The following is a 17,284-nucleotide window of genomic DNA, read 5'->3' on the forward strand; positions in this document are numbered from 1 at the left end:
TTATAACAAATGCTGTTAAAGGCTTCGTCTTTTGACAGAGGTAATAATAAATTCACTGTTAAAGACGGTAGTTTAATTCCTTATACCTCCAATACTGCACAGAATAAACCATATTCATCACTGAGTAATTTTTTACCACATAAATCTTTAAAACTAACCAGTGAAGGCTGTTGAGACTGAAATATTGTGAATTTATTAGATATGCCCATGTAGTATTGGATTCAGAGGTTTCCATTCGAATATATTATGGGGAAAATTTGTGTCTTTAACTGTGACATTCCCTCCATTTCCCACTGCCAGTATTATAACAAGCAGCTCCTCCAGAGTCAACTGCACGTTTATTAGACAGAGATTTAGTAATAAACTCCTCACTAATCTGCCAAAGAGGCTGGATGACATTTCGGTGAGATGCTCTATTCAAAAGGAGTCACAAAAGCTTTGTTTCTGTTTAATTATTTTCTCAAAAGGAGCTCAGCCTCCCCAAACCCCTGTCTGCCAGCGTTTCTGGGGATTGTACGGGTCCAGCTCTCCAACCAAACTAGCAAAATGTTAAAAGCAAATTACAGCCTCATTGCAAACATACAGGAGAGTAACTTCCATGCAGTTTATAGGATTAGTTGGCAGGGGGTGAGGGGGACCACTTGGGGTAATTGATTAGAACACAGAAAAGCTGGAATTAGCAGACGTTGCCAGACGTATGGTATTTAAGGGCTAATAAAAAGATTATATTGATTCTCAAACTAGAAATAATAGTGGTTTCAGAAAACTTGCTATTTAAAAACTTTCATCTTGACATATGACACATTAAAGATACAATTAAATCTTCGGATTTAAGCAAAATTCCTTTTACCCTACCATATTAATTTTGAGTGAAAATCCGTGCCTGTTAGATGAGAATATTCTGAACCTTTCTCATGATTTGCTAGCGAAGTGACATTTAAACTAACCAATTGATTATATCAAATTGTAATGCCCTCTCCAGTCTCATTAAGGAAACATTAATATTGCCAGAATGAAAAATATTTTTTTCTTTTAGATGCAGATATGTGTGTCTTTTTTTTTTTTTTTTTTCTTTTTTTTTTTCTTTTTTTTTTTTTTTAATCAAAGAGCTTTGGCAGTTTCTCTATTCCCACTAATATTCTATATTTGGGGAAGAGTTCCAGATACTAAAACTTCCAAAGAGCATTGTGAACCTTAAGATTCTCTTTTAATAAAATGAAATCAAATAGGTTTTAACTGTTCAACAAAGGAGAAAAATCTCCTGGCGGTGCAAGACTGCAGCCCATCAGAATAATTGTTAAAAGACAGAACCCGGCTAGAAAGATAAGCATAATACCAGCAATTAATATTCAGCATTTCACATTATAGTCAAGAGGATGTGTTTTTCTTTGTGATGTGGCTCATAAGCTGAGAGTGTGGGGAGCCAGACTCTGAGCTCTGTCTTCTTTTTGTGCATGAGGATTAAGGAGGAAAAAAACAGCAACAACAATCCTGCTCCATCTGTAAATGAACAAACATCTTGATTTTATAGCTATTTGCTTTGTAAAACTGAGGAACGAAACAAAAATTACTGGATGCCTAAGTAACACTTTAATTCCAAATTCATTTACGCTGTAGCTATGTAGTTGTCACAAACCATAATGCAGTATTTAATTAAAATAACACAAGTGCATCTAGATATGTCCTGGGGTAGCTATCACCAAATTATAGTCTATGCCATCCGTATTTTATTTATGAAATGGCAGATTCTAAGGTGCAACTAGGCTGATACAACAGCATAAACATTTTAAACCTGCATTTTTATAAAGGCTCCTTTTTTTTTTTTTTCCTACTGTGTCTTTAAATATTTTCCTCCTTCTATCGTTCTGGGTTTTCTTGGTGGGATTGTTTTTGATGTCGATAAAGATCTCGCTTTCTAACTCTTGCTTTTCAACTGTTGACCTCCTGAGTCTTCTGGCTGTGAAATCCCCCATCTGTTGTCATGAAAAGGCTTGAGTTTTCACAGGAGCCGCAGCAACCATGGGACACCTTAGCAGAACTTGGACGTGGATTCCAAGAGGGTAGGAAAAAAGCTAACCCTTTTCAGGCTCAGTGTGCTTGTTCCCATCCAATATTCCTTGCACCTTTTTTTTTTTCACCTATAAATACCCATTATAGTTTACACGCTTGCTTGCTCTACTCTGTGAATGTTCACATGCAGACATACTGCTCCTTTTCATAAACGCATAGCATCCATCTTACACGCACCCACCATCTATCTCCTCGTTCACAGTGGCTGTCCCATCCACCTCCTTGTCTGCAGAATTATGTTCAGCAAGGCCCCGATTTATAGGAAATAAATAATGAAAATGGAACGGACTGGGAAAGATAATCGAAACATTCAAATTGTTATTTTTCACTGTACTTTCCACAAACAGAGCACCCATAAAAACCTAGCAAAGGTGTTGGCCGATTCCTAAAAAGCAGTGCCTGGTGGAACATTCTGACTGAGTGGGTTTCTACGTTGAATCTTTCCCGTTCCTGTCTCTCTTGCTTTTTGGTGCTCCAAGATCAGGCCATTTTCAAATGGATGCCGTGCTGTTCCTTTCATTCTTCCTTCCTATAATGACAAGTTTTTGTCATCATTCATCCTCTATAAGACAATCCTAAGATTTTTAAAACAGAAACAATCATTGCAATCACCTTTTCAAAGAAAACAGCCCTTGCAGTTGCTGTATAAAGATATTCCAGCAATGCTATCAGCGGTGCAGCAAGGGTCTTTGGAGAAAGGGTTTCTTATACACACTTGTAATTATTTTAGCCCCTTTCACAGGTCACATAGAAAGTTAATTTCAATCGCTGCTAATTTCCGTCCAACAAGAGTACGGTACTTGAAACCACCCAAAATAATTGGATTCAAAACAAATTTAGGAAACTGAGTGTGTTAGAAAGCAAATAAAAATATCCTTTTGGTAAGGAGGAGGGTGAAAGTAGTAAAAATGGCCTTTTTTTTCCCCCTCCCTTCTTTCCCCTTCACAACTTTGCCATTAAAGTTGCACCTACAGCTAGAAGTTTGTCCGTGAAAAATGGTCATTTTGTTTCTCTGCTCAAAGAATGTTATTAAAATGCTAATTTAAAAGAAAAAGGAGTTAAATATCTAGCGATGGTGCATTCTAATTGCAACCATAATGAGCTCTCTAAATGTGCGTGCCCCTGACACACACAGAGCATAAACAGCAGTAAACAGATCATTAGTACCCGCGTTCATTTATTCTGGCGACCTTACCATGACCCCACCGAGGGTAGGGTGAAAAGCAGGTGGATCTGGCTGTGACACCCCCTAGAGGGATCCAGGAAATGAAGCTATAAGCGGTTGTCATGGAAACGCCTATGTGTGCAGATGATGTAACACACCGACAGGCTGTAGGGCTCCGCAACTGGGACCGTTGCCTTTCCCTCGCCGGAACAATCTTGAGGATTAAATTATTCATTTCTTTAATTCACAAAGCAAAAGGAATCCTAATTTTCTTGGTGATGTGCAACTCTCTTTCATTTGTCTAAGGTTTGGAACATGGTGACTTGTCATCCCCTCTTTCTCCGAAACCTACCCCCAGCTTCCTACATTCTAGCCCCAAATCACTGAATCTGGCAAAATCAAGCAGGGGGTTTGGGGGACGGGGCGGGGCGGGGGGAGGCAGAAATCTGACGCTCAATATCTGTACCTTAAAGAGAGGAAAAACCTAAGGTTTGAAGCTGCAATTAACAATATAGGCAGTGTCCCTTTCTGGTGAGGGCATTTAGTTGACCAGGGTCCAAATGTCTACCTGTCCTGAGCAAGATGGCTTTGTCTGCAGCAGGGCAGAGTCAAGCCAGTACCCAATGAGGAGAGCATCAAGCCGAGGAGACACCTGCCCCAAATGAACTCATCACCCTAGCAAGTTGCAAGAAAAGGAGATAAGAGGAAACAAGCATCTGCTCACCCCCTCCCATGTCCAATTGAGGGAATCGAGATTAATAAAAATAATTCTTTGGAGAATGATTCCACTCTATCCTACCCTGTTTTGTACCAAACAACCTCAATAACCTTAAGGCAATAGTAGAATAACGTTTCTTTTTTTTTTTCTTTTTTCTTTTTTTTTTTTTCTTTTTTTTTAAGGAAGCAGAAAAGACAATCTCTGGAAATTATTTTAAAATAAAAAATATCCTGGCCTGCGCTTCCCCCCCCACCCCCCCTCCCCATTGCACTTTAGATGAACCTGTGATATTGTAGCAATGGCCCTTGAAGTGCAGTGGGGAGGTGATTTAGGAGTATATTAAAGGCAATGTGGAGATTCAAGGCGCCTCTCTCAGGGAGATCTGGAGAAATACGCAGCACAGATGGGCCGAGCAGATTAAACATTTCCGTCACATTGTTTCCAAATTGTGTTGTGGTGCCTGAGGCTGGTACTACGGTCAGAGCAAAACAGAGCGGTGCAGAGCTGTGAGCCGCACAGTTTATGGAATACATATTAATACGCTGGTCTCACATGGTATCACAATTCTATCAGCTCTGAGATGGTGCTGTCTCTGTTGTTCCTGAATTCTGCACTTGGCGCCTTGTTTTCTCCCATCTGCAAAGTGTTTACCTTCCCCTTATCCTTTCTCTCTTTTTTAGGCAAAGTTCAAGTTGTGTGTCTCTTTCTCATTTCTCTTCCCGCCCTCCCTCTTCCCTTCACAGTTTAGGATTTTTCTCTCGTGCACAGCCCGTGTTTTGCACACACTTCCATCCCCAGCCGTGTCCAGTGTGTGCACAGGTCCTGCACACCGGGCTGGCCTTGATGGGATCATTATCCTCCCACACCCAGTTCGGGACATGAGCTCCGGATTTGAGGCTGAATTTCCCCTCACTTTCAAGCGCTCTCAGACCGCCCCCCCACCCCGCCAATCTAGCTGACACATTCCTCCTCAGAACACTCAACTCCTAGCTGTCCAGTTGTCATCTTGTGCCCCCCCCCCCCGCCCCTGACTGCTGTCACTGACCACCCAGACTTTCCTCGCCCCCTTTCTCACACTCACATGCCTTTCCCTCCTCCCCAGTCCAGGCCTGCCCGCCTCCAGGTTAGCAAGTTCCCTGAAATGTAACAATAAATAAAACCGGTTCAATTGAGGCAAATTTAATGGTTCATTTTTATGATGATTGATAGACCAAAACTCTGAATAATGGAAAAAAGAGAAAATGATTGCCAAGATCTTAAAACATGGTGTCAAACAGCCTGGGGAGCCTGCCAAGCTACCCAAGGTTTCAGCCGAGCGCTGAGCTCGAGTCTTCTGACAGCTTCCAACCCCACTAATCCACCATCCACCCGACTGACCGCTTCCTTTTCCCTTCTGCAAAATCTCCCCACAAAACCATTTATGCTGAAAAATGGGCACCTGCTTGTCTTTGGTGAACAATCCCTGTTCCCAGCCTTGCTTTTCTCAGCAGTTGGAAGGGTGCTGAGTTAGAGCCCTCAATTTATTTAATAATATATGACATCCTCAGAAAGCATTAAATTTCCAAAGCTGGATTTTAGAAGTAGAGAAATTGTGGGCCAATCCAGAGTAAAAATACAATGTTTTTGGCTGACCCTGGAATATTACAATCTACTCTGCTTAGAAATTCGAATTTCCCATCTTTGCTAATGATAATGTTGGATGCGCAAGCACTGATAAGAGAAATAAGCAATCATAAACCAATAATTCTGTGATTGATTGGCCTTTCCGGTCCATATATCAAGTTTCTATTGATCTTTCAAGTCAGGGCCTGATTGATTGTGCTCTTGAAGAGGAATTCTCTTATTTACAAGCACTGATATAGTGAACTTTGATGGTTAAAAGAACAAAAGCGTGAGACGTTTTCCGGGACTCTTGTTCCACGGAGGCTTATCAAAGCCCAATTCCATGTGAAAAGAGAACATTTCTATTAGGACACTCTCAGGGCAGACAGCGTCAAGCAGCTTGCTCCAGATGCCAGCAGATTTGTATGGGAGCTGTTGAGAAGACAAGACAACTTTCAAGTCACAGCTAAAGGGATGGTTCCTTAGCGGTACACCTGAAAGTAATAGAACATTATACATCATTATGCTTAAATAATAGAAGAAAAGAGAGAGAGAGAGAGCATGCGATGGTGCCTTAGGAGGAATGAGCAAGCTTGGTCAGGCTTCAGCCTTAGAAGAAGGAACAGGCTCCAAAGCTGGAGGGCTGAAGCCTCAGACACCCAGCATGGCACAAACACGGATTCTTGACTTCCTTTCACTGTACATTTAAAAGCGGGGGAAGGGGCGCCTGGGTGGCTCAGTGGGTTAAGCCGCTGCCTTCGGCTCAGGTCATGATCTCAGGGTCCTGGGATCGAGCCCCGCATCGGGCTTTCTGCTCGGCAGGGAGCCTGCTTCCTCCTCTCTCTCTACCTGCCTCTCTGCCTGCTTGTGGTCTCTCTCTGTCAAATAAATAAATAAAATCTTTTAATAAATAAATAAATAAATAAAATAAAAGCGGGGGGAAAGGTGGGATGGAGAGGCCATCCGGGCCAAAGTGCAGATCCAGGCCATAAAGATCCTTGTGTCCTCCCCTCCCCAGAGCACTGGTTCATAAACTATAGAGGGTTCATAAACCCTTTGAGAATCTGATGAAAGTTCTAGACCTCACCCCAGGGACAAGACATACGGGCACGTGCACACAAAATTTTACACCAATTTTAAGGAGTTCAGAGATCCCTTCATGTCCATCCATGGACAGGCCCGGGGTTCACAGACTCCACTTTAAGAATCTGTGCCCTAGAGGGTGGTGCTTTCCTTTTGCTGGAACAGCCTAGGATTCACTGAGCCTAGAAATTGAATTCTCATCCCAAGACAGGATGGTCATTCCAGGTCATGTCTGTGCTACTCCAGGGGAGCCATGGAAGAGCTTATACAAATAGGAACCAGCAGGGAGGAGAGAAATTAAAATGTAGCAATCATGGAGTAGGGGTATTTAATCTCTTTTAAGGCTTAGGATGGGCGCCTGCTGGCTTTCCCCCTGATATCCCCTGACACCTACTGACAGGGTATGTGCAGCATCACACAGGGACTCAGGGCCCTGTGACAGGAGGAGCACTGAGGAGGTCCATGATAGTCTTGAAACCATAAACAGCAATGGGAAACCACTGGAGGCAGAGTCAAGCTGCGCGACATGCCCGTGGTTTGTGGCCGTACTGCTTTTTGTTTATAGAATTTGCTGTTCTTTTTATGGCAGGTTTGGTAGGGTTGGTTTTTTTTTTTCCTTGTTGATGGAGATTAGCAGCATAAATCCTTTTATGGCAGTGTGAAATCCCCCATAAACACTTTTGATTGTTGCTGATGGTGAGCGCTGTGTCTATTTCAAGTTCACTCAATGTTCTGCTCATCTAGGCCAGTAGCTTCTCCAACCGGTTAAGGGAGTCCAAGTAGCCAACCTTAACTTTCAAGATTCCTTCATTTGGGGAGTTCAAGGAGGGGGAACAGGGTTGTTGTTGAGGGAAGTGGATATCTAATCAAGCCTAGAAATATTTATGATGGAGCAAACCTCACGGCACACTATTTTTGAGGGAAAACTTCTATAAAGACTGCCTGACAATAGCCAAGTGGCTTTTAAAAAACAGCTTTTTAGGGGTGCCTGGATGGCTCAGTGGGTTAAGCCGCTGCCTTCGGCTCAGGTCATGATCCCAGGGTCCTGGGATCGAGTCCCTCATTGGGCTCTCTGCTCAGCAGGGAGCCTGCTTCCCTCTCTCTGCCTGCCTCTCTGTCTACTTGTGATCTCTCTCTGTCAAATAAATAAATAAAATATTTAAAAAATAAAATTAAATAAATAAGTAAATAAATAAATAAATAAAATAAAAAACAGCTTTTTATATTCTTATCTAAAGCATCTTCAGTTAACAAGGTTGTGTAATTAACCCCTGAGCTATACCATACATAATGTGTATGGAGTTAAGGAGTGAGGACCCTGGACAGTTCTGATCCCTCCCCGTGGTAGGCGTGTCTCCCCACCTTGGAGGTAGAACCACTTCCGCCTTGAGGATTTCAGGTCTCCCGGGAGCGTCTCAGCATTTTTGTGGTCTTTCTAAACATCTGGGCAGGAGAAGTCAAACTTTATTGAAAACGTTGATCCCAGGAATTCAGTCCTCTCTGCCATCCCAAAACTAAAACCCAAGAATCAGCAACTTAATAAAAATGCAGTAAATTAGCACTTCTAGACAAGAGCAGAGTTCATTCAGAGCTGGGGTCTGCCTGGCTGAGCCAGTACTCTCTCCATTTTAATAGTTTAATAAAAATTAGCATAATTAACGAACATCTGTATGATCCAGAGTGGTGCAATTTGGCACTTGGAAACGAGGGCTTAAACATGATTGCTGTGAGTTTAATGTTGTTTTAATTCTTTTTGGCACTGTGCAGTGAAATAAACGTTTGGTGGTGATAGTTCTCGGCCGGATCTCATTTGCATTTTTCTCCCTTTGATTATGAGCAATTGTGGACTCCCCAGCAATTCATCAAAGTAGAAATTATTTTAAAATACCTCGTGGTGTTCAGACTGGGCTAGAGCAATGCATGGGAGGTGGTAGTGGAAGAGAAGGCTAGAAATTTTCCATTCATGCTTTAAACATCTCAGCCCTGCAGCCCTTTTTGGGTATCCAGCCAAGGGATGAAATCTGGAAAAGCCAGTCAGATCCCAAGACCTGTAGGTGCTTTGATTACGCTCCTAGGCTCCCACAGCAGGGTGCTTACGGTCTCTGAGACCGTGCCATCCTCCTTACTCTCTGCTTGCTCTTTTGTTTTGAAGGGCAGAGAGTTGATTTCACTCATTTTGGTTCTCAGCACTGTGGTGAGGCTTCTGCATCTGCGATCGGCGGGGTCAGTGTTTCCTTCGAGCAAGAGCACACGGACCGGGAGCCTGGTCCTTGCAGGTGTCCTGCCGAGTCTCATCTGCTTCCCGTTCGCACCCCCTTCAGGCTGGCAGAGAGCACCTTCCCAACGCCCTACTCCCGGCGTTGTGTCTAAAGGCGGATTTTAAGGGAGCATGAGCCAAAGTCAGGAGTCTTGAACACTCCCTAGGGAGGTCCCACCGGAGCCCCACAGAGGATGAAGACGACACTGTTTGGCAGGTGGAAGACCATCCTTCACACACGGCTCAGCAAGCTGACTTTGATCAGAAAACTAGCATACAACACCGTGTCCGCCCTCCCACCCATGAGATAGCAGAAGAGCTAAAGCTAGGGTTTTTATGAGTAACTGTGCAAGAGGAAGACAGAGTACGTGTCTCTCCTTCACACCAAGGCTTTGTGGAAATGGCGTTCCAGCAACATGCTAAGCTGAAGGCAACGCTATGAGAAAACTTGAGGCAGAAACTGCCCTAACTTCAGTGTTGGAAAATGAGCAGTAACATAACTCGTATGGAGAGGAGTTTCAAACATCCCGACAGCCAGAGGCTCTGGGTAATTTGACAAGAGCTCTGGGTAATTTCCCACAAGGCAGCGCGGACTGTAGGGAGAAGTTGGCCTGGGAGAGAGTGGGGGCATGAGAAGGTGTGAGGAGACAGTGGGCTGGGTGGTAGACACACGCAGTTATTTAAGACTAGTTCTTCAAAGGTAATTCCCTGTTATTTTTAGGATCAGCTCAGCCTCACTTGGCATAGCATTTGAGACTCTCTGCGTGGTATTTAGGGAGCCATCTGGGGACACTGTCTCCAAAGGCAGCTGCTCTCTTCCTGCCACAACTAGTTCCATCACCAGGGGAGTATATTGGAGTTAGCTGAAACTAAGTCTGCTCAACTAAAAGGATAAATCTCCCTGCTCCCTTCATTTCTTCATAACCTCATTTAGCAAGTATTTTTTGGCCCCTGTCTGTGCCGGCTACCATGCTGAGTGCTGGGAGTAGAACAGCAAACAAGACCAACAAAGCCCTAGCCCAGCTCTCACAAGACTTTCCACCTAGTGACTGGCAGTGGGACAAAGACAGCAGATACGCAGCAGCAGGATGAACTCACTTCCAGGAAAGCACAGGGCACAGTACACAGTACGTAGCTGCAGCCCCCACACAAGAGAGTGGCAGAGAGAAGCTTCTAGAGAGTCTAGAGAAACCCAGGAATTGAGATCTGAAGGCTGCTTAGGAGTGAGCCCCTGAAAGGGAGAACGGAAATAAAAGCCAAACAGGCAGAGGAAAGGCTCCAAGGTAAGAGAGCCTGTGGCCCAGGGGAGTAGCGGAAACAAATTCTGTTTTGCTAAGGGTCCACTAGATTTAAGGGGTAAATAACAGTGCTGAACAGTGAACAGGACCAGCTCATGCACAGCCTTATCCACCTTACTAAGACATTGACTGGAGGCAGTGGGAACCCACTTAAAGGTTTCAAGCAGAGAAGTTATTTTTTTTAAGATATTTATTTATTTGATAGAGATCACAAGTAGGCAGAGAGGCAAGCAGAGAGAGAGGAGGAAGCAGGCTCCCTGCTGAGCAGAGAGCCTGACACGGGGCTCGGTCCTGGGATCATGACCTGAGCTGAAGGCAGAGGCTTTAACCCACTGAGCCACCCAGGCATCCCAGAGAAGTGATTTTATCAATGTGCACTAAAATGATTCTGGCTTCAGAGAAGGACTAGATTGGAGGGGAACAAGAATGGAGATACAGAAATGAGCTTGGAGGGTGTTTCTGTAGTATTCATGAAAAACGACAGTGACATGATTAGGATATTGGGAATGGAGAGAAGTGGACGGATTCCAGTAATGCTCTGAAAAGAGAATCAACAGAACTCAAGGACTGACCAGAAGAAGAAGGTGCAACTGGAAATGACTTTGAGTTTCTGGCTTGATTAACTTGAGTGCATAATAGTGCTACCATCCACTGAGATAAAGTGCCCAGGAGGCAGAGCTGGTTGGGAGTAGGAATGGAGACAGAGGCAGGATGATGGCTTAAATTTAGGATATACTGAGTTTGAGCAGCTTGGCGGGCATGCACTTGGGTATTGGGATCCAACACTGAGATCTCTGCTGGAGCTGTGGTTATGAGTCCTTTACATGGTGGCTAGAGCACTGAGGTCTATCAGATTGCTCAAGGAAAGTGCATCAAGCCAGAAGAGGGCCAGAAGAGGTGGGAGGTTGACAGACACATCAGTACCAACAGGCAGGACATAGGAGCCCCAGAGAGGGGGCAAATAGAAAGGGAATGATAGGGTGTAAAAGAAGGGGTGATCACAGGGTTGGGAGTGGGGGGCCTTGAATGCAGAAGAGCTTTCCAAAAGCACAGCAGATGTTAAACACTGTGGGACTGCTTCTGAAAGCACTAAAAAATATTTTCACTCTTTCGAAGGAAGTAAAACTTAGGAATATACAGGGAATATCACTTATTCTAGTTCAACTGCATTTGGGGTACCATGAAGCTGTCTTTTTACATGCTTGGCTATTGGATTTTACTAGAAAAAAAAAAAAAAGAAAGAAAGAAAGCCAGGTTGGTGACACAATAAAATTCCAGGTCAACTGGTTATCCTTCTTTTCCTTTGGATAGCCTATCTCCTCCCCTCCTCCAGCTCTGCCTCCCAACCCTCCCAGCAGATGACCTCTTTTCACCTTCAAAAAGAGAAGCCATCAGAAGTGTTAACTTCTGTTAACTTCAGCCACCAAATTAGGAACGTACCTGTATTGATAATCATCCCTCCTTCCCATTAAAGCACAGGAGGCATCCCTCCTCTGCTTTAAAACTCTCTCTCATCTTATATACATAAGAGCATCATGTGGGCGCCTATGTCCTGCCTGTCATTACTCATGTCAACCTACCACCTCTTCTGGGGAGAATCTGATGTTTAGAGCACCTACTACACATCAGACATTTCTATTCCCACAACACAGGGGAGAGATGATGTCATCAATACTCTTCCAGAAAAGGAAGTTAAAGCTAGGAGATAGTAAGGTCCCACAGCCATGGTTGAAGACTATCCCTGTTTACATGCCCTGTAACACTTCTTTCTTTCTTTCTTTCTTTCTTTCTTTCTTTCTTTCTTTCTTTCTTTCTTTCTCTTCCTTCCTTCCTTCCTTTCTTTCTTTCTTTGTAAAGATTTTATTTATTTATTTGACCTAGAGAGAGATCACAAGTAGGCAGAGAGAGAGTGGGAAGTAGGCTCCCTGCTGAGCACACAGCCCGATTCGGGGCTTGATCCCAGGACCTTGGGATCATGACATGAGCCGAAGGCAGAAGCTTAACCCACTGAGCCATCCAGGGGCCCCCACTTTATTTCTTGGAGGAGAGGTTCTGTGGAGTCTGATGTAATGTAAATGTCTCTAATGTAAATGGAATCTGACGTTTAGAGCACCTACTATGCGTCAGACATTTCTATTCCTATAACACAGGGGAGAGATGATGTCATCACTACTCTTCCAGAGAAGGAAGTTAAAGCCAGGAGAGCATAAGGTCACACAACTATTTAATGACCAAGTGGGGATTAGATCCCAGTCTGTCTGACTCCAAAGCCCATTACTCTATGCTATAAGCTCCTTGGGAGCAAGCAATGCTCTGATTCATCATTATACATCTCATGGGAACTCAAACAGCACTTTGCACATAGACAATGCTTGGTAAATATTATTGATTTGAACTATGACCTGACTCCCTGAATATCTTTAGTGCTGTGGCATTTAGGATGCGCCCAACTTTCTCAGAAGAAGCCATTCCACTCTGCTTGATAAAAGACGTGCTCTTTGGGTTCAGCAATGGCATCAAATGTACTAAATTCACAATGTAGACAGGCAGATGGAAACATGAAGGTAGAGTTTGCTTTCTTCCTCCAGGAGATTTTTTTTTTAATTTAATAATCCCATCAGGAGTGTTAACAAGTCATACTGCCGTCAACAAAGAATCCACCCAACATAATCTCCCATGCAGTCACTGTCAGAGATTAACGGAAATAAGACTGCATTCCAACTGAAACCACCCTCTTTTCATTTTTCAGGAGTATAACGTGTATGGCTGGTGGGTTGGAGAACTGAACAGCCTCATCGGTATTGTTCCAAAGGAGTATCTCACCACTGCCTTTGAAATGGAAGAAATATGAAGCCCAGGTATCAAAACAATGGCCAGTAAATCCCATCCAAGTACTAACCAGGCCCGACCCTGCTTAGCTTCCGAGATCAGACGAGATCGGGCGCGTTTAGGGTGGTATGGCCGTAGACAATGGCAAGTAAATCCATTGGTCATGCCTTCCTCTCTCTCTGAGGGATAAGAGAAGCCAGTGGAGTGGCTTTTCCTTACTTCCACAAGCGACACTAACGATTTACCACTGAAAGAAGGTGCAGCTGGAGTTGTTTTTCCTAAACTGTGGAACTGTGTCAGTTAGGTTTAGGTTCAACAACATGTGAAAGAAAACTCAAAAAAAAAAAAAAAAAAGATTTAATTAACATAGAAATTTATTTTTTTCTGAAAAAAATCTGGAGGTAAATGATCCAACGCAACCAGTTTCCAGATATCTTCTCTTTTTGCTCCACTGTATGGGGGCAACATTCCAAAGCTTTCCCTTATGGCCCTAGATGGAGGCTCCAGCTCCAGCGGTCCTGTCTCTACCCTACCCAGCAGGAAAGATAAAACGAAAGGAGAAGGGCACACCCACTTGTTTTAAGGACATTTCTTACATTCCATTGGCCAGAACTTGAGACAGCCAGACTTACTCTAGGTGGAACCTGTGTCCAGCCTAAAAGTGGAGGAGGGGAGAGGGCTCACTAATAAATAAAAAAGGGGAAAATGAATATTCGGGGATAACTAGGAATTTTTGTCACAAGGATGGGTCTGGCTTTCTTTATCCTCAGTTCTCAAAGCCAGAGCACCATTTCTGCCAAATGCCCATGTATGACGGGAATAGGGTTGGCCAAGACTAGAAATCCAGTATGAGGTTTCCTATGGAACATAATCAAATTTACCTTCAGGTAATAAAGAAAATGGCTTGTTTTTTATGAGAAAGAACCACATCAGAGAACAGCGGAGGGAGTGCCTGCTTTGGCTGGGTAGCTATGGTGCCGAGTGGGTTTTGTTTAGAATTAGGATGGTGATGGAGGGCACCCAAGGCTAGCATGATGTCTCTAGCTCCTTCTTCTGGCCTGACATGGGAGCAGCCTTTACTGCCAGAAGTGAAGGACGACTTGCATGATGGTGACACAAACTATCCTTGGAATCTTCCAGACCGGGGCCCACTCTAGTGTCAGCAGCAGCTGAGTGGATTCATTTAGGAGGATACATAAGTATAGATCTTACTCTGCGATGCCCTTGTACAACCAGAAAGCACCAGCTTGGGTCTGTCGCTCAAGGTTTGACTTTATGACTTTCCTAGTAAGGATTCCATTTCCTGGCCATGAACGCAGAAGCAATGGAATTTTTCTGTCAAGTCTAATATATTCACTCTACTTCACTTTGTCATTGGCTTATTGACACAACTGTTTATCTCTCTTTGACCCAACAATTCTACAGCTAGGAATTAATCCTATAGCTACACTTGCACACATGCAAAAGGGTTACACACAGGGGCCTGGCTGGCTCAGTCGGTGGAGCATGTGACTCCTGATCTCGGGGTTGTGAGTTTGAGCCCCATGTTGGATGTAGAGATTAATCAAAAATAAAATCTTAGGGGTGCCTGGGTGGCTCAGTGGGTTAAAGCCTCTGCCTTCGGCTCAGGTCATGATCTCAGGGTCCTGGGATCGAGCCCCGCGTCGGGCTCTCTGCTCGGCAGGGAGCCTGCTTCCTCCTCTCTCTCTGCCTGCTTCTCTGCCTACTTGTGATCTTTCTGTGTCAAATAAATAAATAAAATCTTTTAAAAAATAAAATAAAATATTTTTTTAAAAAGAGAGAGATACACACAAGGTTACTTGTAATAGCAAACCACTAGAAAGAGACCTGGCCAAGTAACTGTAATACATTCATGGAACTAAATACTATGCAACAACAACAAAAAATACTATGCAACAATAAAAAAGAAAAGGAAGATCTTGGCACAATTATTGGTAACAACAACAAAAAAAAAAAAGACAGCAAAGAAATGTAGGCCTAATGTGTTCCATTTGTGTGAGAAGGGAGTCTCCAAGGGCACCTGGCTGGCTCGGTCCGTACAGCATGCAACTCTTGATCTCAGGGTCATGAGCTCAAGTCCCATGTTGGGTGTAGAGCTTACTGGAAAAAAAAGGTGGGTGGGAGTCTTCAGTTGTTTCTGTGTGTAGAAGATCTATCTGGAAGGACAGAGACAATAGCACTGGTTGCCTCCAAGGACAAAGTCCATGACTCGGAGGATAGGACAGGGACACTCTTTACTTTGTGCCCTTTTATACCATCTTTGTTTTGAATCATTAAAGCAAAGTTATGTATTTTTCCTCCTTTAGGACACATATCCTTTTCTCTGGCCTGCCGTTATGAAGAAAACAATCATCAGGAGTCTCTATTCCCTACCCCAGCCACCCCACCAACACCACGGACTCTTCTCTTTACTGAAGAGACCCAAGCCTCTGACACCTGGTAGTCACTGAAAACCGCCAGTGAGACGAGTAGGAAGGGCATAGTCAGCAGATCTGTTAATACACCTGCCTTGTCATAGCTCATCCCACCTTTTTTTTTTTTCATCCTGCCTTTAAACATGTCCACACATCCACTTCTGCCTTCTCCCCAGGCTTGTCACAGAGAAGGTGAGAGCGGAGGAAAACTTTGGAGGAGGAAGTTGCTAGTTGTTTCGTCTGATTAGAAAAGCATAAATAAACTTCATACTTGGTTCCTAGCAGTGTGTGATAGTGTCACATTTCTTTTTGCAGTGGTCTCAAAAAGGCTGGTTCTGGGCCTTCCTGCCACCTCCAGGCAAAGTAGAAAAGGATAGCCAGAGAGAAAACAAAGACCCAGACAGAAGAGGGGACTTGCGATTATTTTCCAGAGCAGAATCATCTCTGGACCCTGAGCCTGCCTGCTTTGTTTGGCTTCTCAGACTTCTTTTGGCTGCCTACTTGGTGGTTTTTCCTTATGTGCTCAATCTCTGAAATAAGACAGGGCTAGGAGCAAGTCCTTGGAGTCAGCACATTGGAGAGTTCCTCCCTGGCCCTCCGCTCAAGACCACACTGTGTCTTGCATCACAAGTCCCAGGCAAAGGCCAAGAAAGTGCTTTGGGGAGGGGTTCTCTGTGCACAGCCCTGTTCCTCTTCCTGCGGTCTCACGTTATCTGTGGCTAAAAGAGGCAGCAAAACATAGTGGTTAAGAGCATAAATTCTGGAAGCAGACAGCCTGAGAATAAATCCCAGTTCCCCATTTACTAGGGGAGCAAGTTACTTGACATTTTACACATGCCTCAATTTCCTCACCTTAGAAAGGGTGTAGTCCATTTCACTGGGTCATTAGGAAGATTAAAGAGTCAACACGTGTAACATACTTGGAACAATGCCTGGCGCATAGTAACTGCTCAGTAAGGGTCAGCTATTATTATGGCCAGACTCACCATGTGAGAAATTTTGAAAAATGGGCACCAAGCAGCTATAGAAATTTTCTCTCCGGAACTGCCTACTCAGAGCAGCCCAGGATGGGCAGCAGCCTTCCTCAGCTCTATAACAGCCATCTTCTAGCCCTGCAGTAAGACACACATTTAAGTCACCAAAAGAGAAAAACTAGAGACCAAACGAGGATGTTTCAGTGCATTCAAGCTTCTCAAGATTTTATGCCAGCCATTCATTTCCAGATTTTCTGACCCAGGAGCACCAAAAAACAAAACAAAACAAAACGGAAGCTTTTTGTGTATGTGATGGATAAGGAGGTAAGAAAAAGGGACAAGTAAGGTGGGGGAGGGAAAAAAGATAAAAGGCAATACAGAGTTGGTAATGCGCCCTCCCTTTACACAGGGTGTTAAAGGAGACTGAACCACTAGGTGGCAGCAGATGAGCAGACGAACCAAAAACAACCAATTGCCTCTCCTTTTAGGAGCTGTTGCACCAATCCCGACCTACAGGTAAGCACAATGGGCATTGTTCTAAAATGGTTAACAGACAAGCAAACAGAAACCCCCAACCTCTTCCCACAGCCCCACCTGCCCCCGCCATGCCCCAGAGGAGCCCCTGCCTTAAAGAACCCCCAGGGACCCAAGGCTGGAAAGGCTGATGGCTGAGAGGGGAGAACAGTATTGTCCCACTGCTCATAGTCTGAGAGACACGCAAAAAGGGGACACCAGAAGAGGAAGAATAGGTATCCAGGCCCAGTCAAAAGGGGGATGAAAAAGGAGCAAGGTCAAGGTAACTTCTCCAATCTGCACAGTTCAGTTATCGCTCAGTATCATGGTCATTGGCTTC

The 17,284-nt window shown here is 44.1% G+C and overlaps 1 protein-coding gene across 1 annotated transcript in view; it reads left to right on the forward strand.

Moving 5' to 3' along the window:
- Nucleotides 1–15,738, forward strand: part of LOC111151823 (src kinase associated phosphoprotein 1) — a 278,085-nt gene extending 262,347 nt beyond the window's left edge. Inside the window, exons 12-13 of the mRNA XM_022510039.1 lie at nt 12,943–13,051; nt 15,350–15,738. Of these exons, the coding sequence (XP_022365747.1) occupies nt 12,943–13,044 (102 nt within the window). The 3' untranslated portion in view covers nt 13,045–13,051; nt 15,350–15,738. The remainder of the gene's footprint in view (nt 1–12,942; nt 13,052–15,349) is intronic.
- Nucleotides 15,739–17,284: the final 1,546 nt, after the last annotated feature.

The sequence above is a fragment of the Enhydra lutris genome, unplaced genomic scaffold, assembly GCF_002288905.1.
Source record: "Enhydra lutris kenyoni isolate GAN:26980312 unplaced genomic scaffold, ASM228890v2 scaffoldscaffold26, whole genome shotgun sequence".
NCBI lineage: Eukaryota > Metazoa > Chordata > Mammalia > Carnivora > Mustelidae > Enhydra > Enhydra lutris.